Raw genomic sequence first — 4078 nt, forward strand, 5'->3', positions numbered from 1 at the left:
ATTATGGAGGCAGGAGTTGACCTTTTGAAATGTCTGTGACAGAGTGGTTTTTGTCACTGTTTGAGTGTAACGACGAGAGGGCCAGATAAAGCAAAGACATACGATAAAGAGCGGAAAATACATAATGGTAGATCGAAACTGAAAATTATCAATGTTAAGATTACGTGCTTATATAACAGCATTACAATGCTGATGAGGCAAAATAAATTTGAATTAAGGCTTATTGTCATTAAAGAGCAAAAATAACACTCAGTGTGAAACCAGTCAAACAATTGCATTCAGAATTGCGCATCACTAAAACGTACGAGGTCAAAGACAGAATCATAATGAACATAAACCCTCTTTAATCTCCTATTATAACAGCGCCTTTTACCTTTAACATGACATCGAGGCTGAATAAAAACGGCTAAATACCAGCTTAGGGGGTTTGAATGTATTCTGAAACCTTGCAGTGAACTGTTCAGACTTGGAAAAGGAGTCACTTGCGCAGGAAATTGAGCTGGGCAAATCTTTAGATGGGGACAGACATCCAAATATCGTCAACTTCCTGGGATGCGTGTCCACGTCCGGTAAGACGTTTTACTTTCTTTGGCCCCACAAAAGCGTAATTCAGTAATCCTAACACGGGGTCTTATTGGAAAAAGTTCGAAAGCAAAGGTACCGGGATCTCACTTCGTGAGAAAGTCTTTTTAATTAATATATTTTCACAACAAATTTCCTGGTTTTGACAAGTTTTAATAGCGATAAAGACTGGACTGGTTGAGTAACATACACTTACCGTCATTTTCTGATTCAATAGCGTAGAGGGCTGCTTAAACGTACCACGACAACCCTAAGGGCGTTAGTTTTAGAATGATTTTAGTCTCCTGACAGGGGCATCCAACGACTGTTTTCTGTAATGTATCGGAGAAGCCAATATTGCCAAGAAATTTCTTTTGCTTGAGGACGCTGCGAAGACCTTCTAGATTAACGTTCCATTCCTGTAAAGTTTTCGAAGCTTATCTAATAAATAGATAGTATCACATTTGCTTTTATTTCTATGCCTCCGCTTAAGAGAAGGTGAATTTTTCTCGTTAAAATTTGTTTACAGCTCATATGATGTTAATCTTGGAATATGTACCATACGGGGATTTGCTAGGATACTTGAGAAAAAGCCGAGGAATGGAAGATAAGTACTACAACTGCCCAGAGAGCTGCCAACAGGAAGTGACGTCATATGATTTGCTTTCTTTTGCACAGCAGATTGCTTCCGGCATGAGCTTTCTGGCGTCTAAAAAGGTTAATACCTCTCAGTCTGTGACATAAACAATGTATCATCTTTCTCATATATATTTACCAAGCTCGATATTTGCCATGCCTTATTATCACTTTTCACATCACAGGAAGCATTAACGCATTGCAGGAGGCAAGTCACATGTTAAGGAATCAGGCAATAGAGGCGTTTAGATTCTAAGACGAGGACGACTACGAGTACGAGGTTTTCTCAACACTTAGTAGTGCTCGCGCGTGAACCAGCGGCATTTTGGCGGGAAAACTTGATAGTCGTCGTCATTCTACTATGAGTTTTGACGAGAATATCGTCGTGGCAGAAACAAGTTATGAAATGTTAGAGCTTTTATCGTTTTGCGACCGGGAGTTCGCTTAACCTCTTTCGAAAAGATAACCGTGCTAGTTTCTTTGATAAAAATAAAAGTACAATGAAGCTTTCCGGAGTGTGTATTTTTTTACAATACGCGAAAAAACTTTAAGTCAAATCTCGTACCCGTAGTCGTTCTCGTCCTAGAATCTAAAGGTCGCTAACATGAAGGCGACGGCAACGAGAACGCCCCAGATGCGATAGTTGTATTTCATCTAGCTACAGGGAAAAGTTCTAATGTTTATGCCGATTCTTTCTTATAGTCGAGGCCTATTAACTCTGTTGGCCCCAAGATGCAAATCTTGTTTTATACCCTTTCAAGCTCTGTGTTATGGATAACTCAGGATTACCGCTTTTGCTCTGTCCTTTCGGTTTTTTTTTTATCAAGAAGGTTTAACTATATATCCGGTAATGATGAAAATGAAGGTGATGATGAAGATGCTGTTGATGATGATGATGATAATAACCGTTTTTGACACCATTGCTAGATCATTCACCGAGATCTTGCCGCTCGCAATGTTCTAGTAGGCGTGGGTAGGATCTGCAAAATCACCGACTTTGGACTGGCTCTCATAAGAGACAAATATCAGTATCTTTACTGTACAGCAATACGAAAGGTAATTAACGAAGTACTCCTGCGTACGAAATTATCTCTTTTAAGTTCTACGTCGGCCGTGCTGTCCTTCCCAAGGATTTATCTGAAATTAAAAATTCGCGGGAAAATTGAGCAAACAATAAACTGGTCTGTGTAAACACCGTTGCATGATATGAGCACAAGGGACTTGCTGGCACCGGGTTATGGGCTCCTGCAGTCGGCTCATACATGTTTCCAGCCTCCAGAAAGTGATTTGGTTTGAGTCATCAAGCATTTGAAAGGGGGTTTTTAAATCCCAGATTTTATTCCAGATTTCCTAAGAATTCCATAATATCAAAAAAATGACAACACACCCAGTATTACAACTCCTTTTTCCTACTAGAGGTAGCCCGTTCATTACAGACCCTCTATTTTCTCTTTAGAGATCGTCGAGCCCATGAGAAAACAACGTCTGTGTACAGGCTGGACCAGAGGGTTCAAAGCTTACCGTATTTTAGACCTTTGTGATACCAAACCAATAAAGCTTAATAACCGAAGCATGCAGTCTCTAAATGTGACATACATGACAAAGGACGGAAGTAATAAGAACCTTACATGCAATAGCTTTGTAAGTTTTGTATAGCATTATATTGCCTGGGGGAAGGTACATTTGGACTGCTCCAAAGGGTGTAGGGGGATGGAGATTTATGTCTTGAGTCGTAAAAATTGCTCAACGTCCTTTGGTTTCAAACGTCACAGGGCAGACTTCCAATCAAATGGACTGCTCCTGAACATTTGTTTAATGATGCACAGGACAAGGACGTGAGAGTATCAGAAAAAAGCGACGTGTAAGTTTGTAGCCTGTTCATAAGCATCTTTAAAACAATAATTCCAGTTGAATTTTTCAAAGATTGACATTTTTTGGAACCCTATAACCCTTCGTCAGGGTAGAAAATGGTGAAGAAAAAACAACAACAACAACCATGACAACAACAAACCAAAGAGAAAAAGTATTTTCATCCTTCCAAGGAAAGTATTGCGCTATACCTCGATAAAACTAGGGCCCACCTATCCCTCGGCCTACCCCTCCCCTAAACCAACATTAACACTTAGTTCTTACTCAGAGCAAAATGTTGGCTTAAGGGAGGGGTAGGTGAGCAGTTTCACTGAAACGTAAAATGATCCAACCTTTTCGCAAGTGATTGCAGGATAAGAAGAGAGCATTGTTGGTAAGTTGCAATCTCAGACAGAAATAGTTGGGACACTTGAACCGAAAGGTTGTACTAGGGCAGTAGTAAAAGCAAAGAAAATATAAGTCCCCACAGCGTAATAATTTTATAGGTGTATATGTCCAACATTAGTTCCTATTATTAATAATTGACTATGCAAAATTGTATCAACAGCTGGTCTTATGGAGTTGTTCTGTACGAGATCTTTACCTTAGGTATGTTTCTCCTGACTTCATGCATCAGAATGCGCTCGCTCGTCTGAACCATCACACTCTTGGCTAGGCGTATAGTTAATTTTGAGGGATACTTCAAATAATTGTTAGTCATTTTGTTAGGATTTATGGACTAGACAGTATTAAGTCTGTCAAACACTCTCAATTAGTATGACACAGTCACACACGCACGAAGTTTAAACAACTATCATCCCTGTACGTAGTTTGGTTTCGAGGGATAACACCCCTCGATCTACATAATTATTCATATCACACTCGGCCTTATTCAATAATTGTCATTTATTACATTATTTTTCCTGTAGGGGGAACCCCATATCCTGATTGGAATGAATGGAAAGTGGTTTATGAGATTAAAGTCAATAAACACCGCATGAGTCAACCGGAACATATCAGTGATGAGCTGTAA

At 39.6% G+C, this 4078-nt stretch overlaps 1 protein-coding gene across 1 annotated transcript; it reads left to right on the top strand.

The window, feature by feature from the left end:
• The first annotated feature begins 1095 nt into the window (after positions 1–1095).
• LOC140949580 (fibroblast growth factor receptor 1-like) lies at positions 1096–4078 on the top strand. Its single transcript, XM_073398738.1, has 5 exons — positions 1096–1278; positions 2125–2253; positions 2970–3058; positions 3614–3654; positions 3975–4078. The coding sequence occupies exons 1-5, from the start codon at positions 1096–1098 to the stop codon at positions 4076–4078; spliced, it is 546 nt and encodes a 181-aa protein (XP_073254839.1).

The sequence above is a fragment of the Porites lutea genome, chromosome 10 (genome assembly GCF_958299795.1).
Source record: "Porites lutea chromosome 10, jaPorLute2.1, whole genome shotgun sequence".
NCBI lineage: Eukaryota > Metazoa > Cnidaria > Anthozoa > Scleractinia > Poritidae > Porites > Porites lutea.

What these genes read in the sequence shown, in the direction of transcription:
- LOC140949580 (XM_073398738.1), top strand. Translation starts at nt 1,096, where the DNA reads ATGATGTTAATCTTGGAATATGTACCATACGGGGATTTGCTAGGATAC. An exon ending in GCTTTCTGGCGTCTAAAAAG is followed by an intron (nt 1,279 to 2,124) that starts GTTAATACCTCT and finishes CACCATTGCTAG; the next exon opens with ATCATTCACCGAGATCTTGC. An exon ending in GTATCAGAAAAAAGCGACGT is followed by an intron (nt 3,059 to 3,613) that starts GTAAGTTTGTAG and finishes TTGTATCAACAG; the next exon opens with CTGGTCTTATGGAGTTGTTC.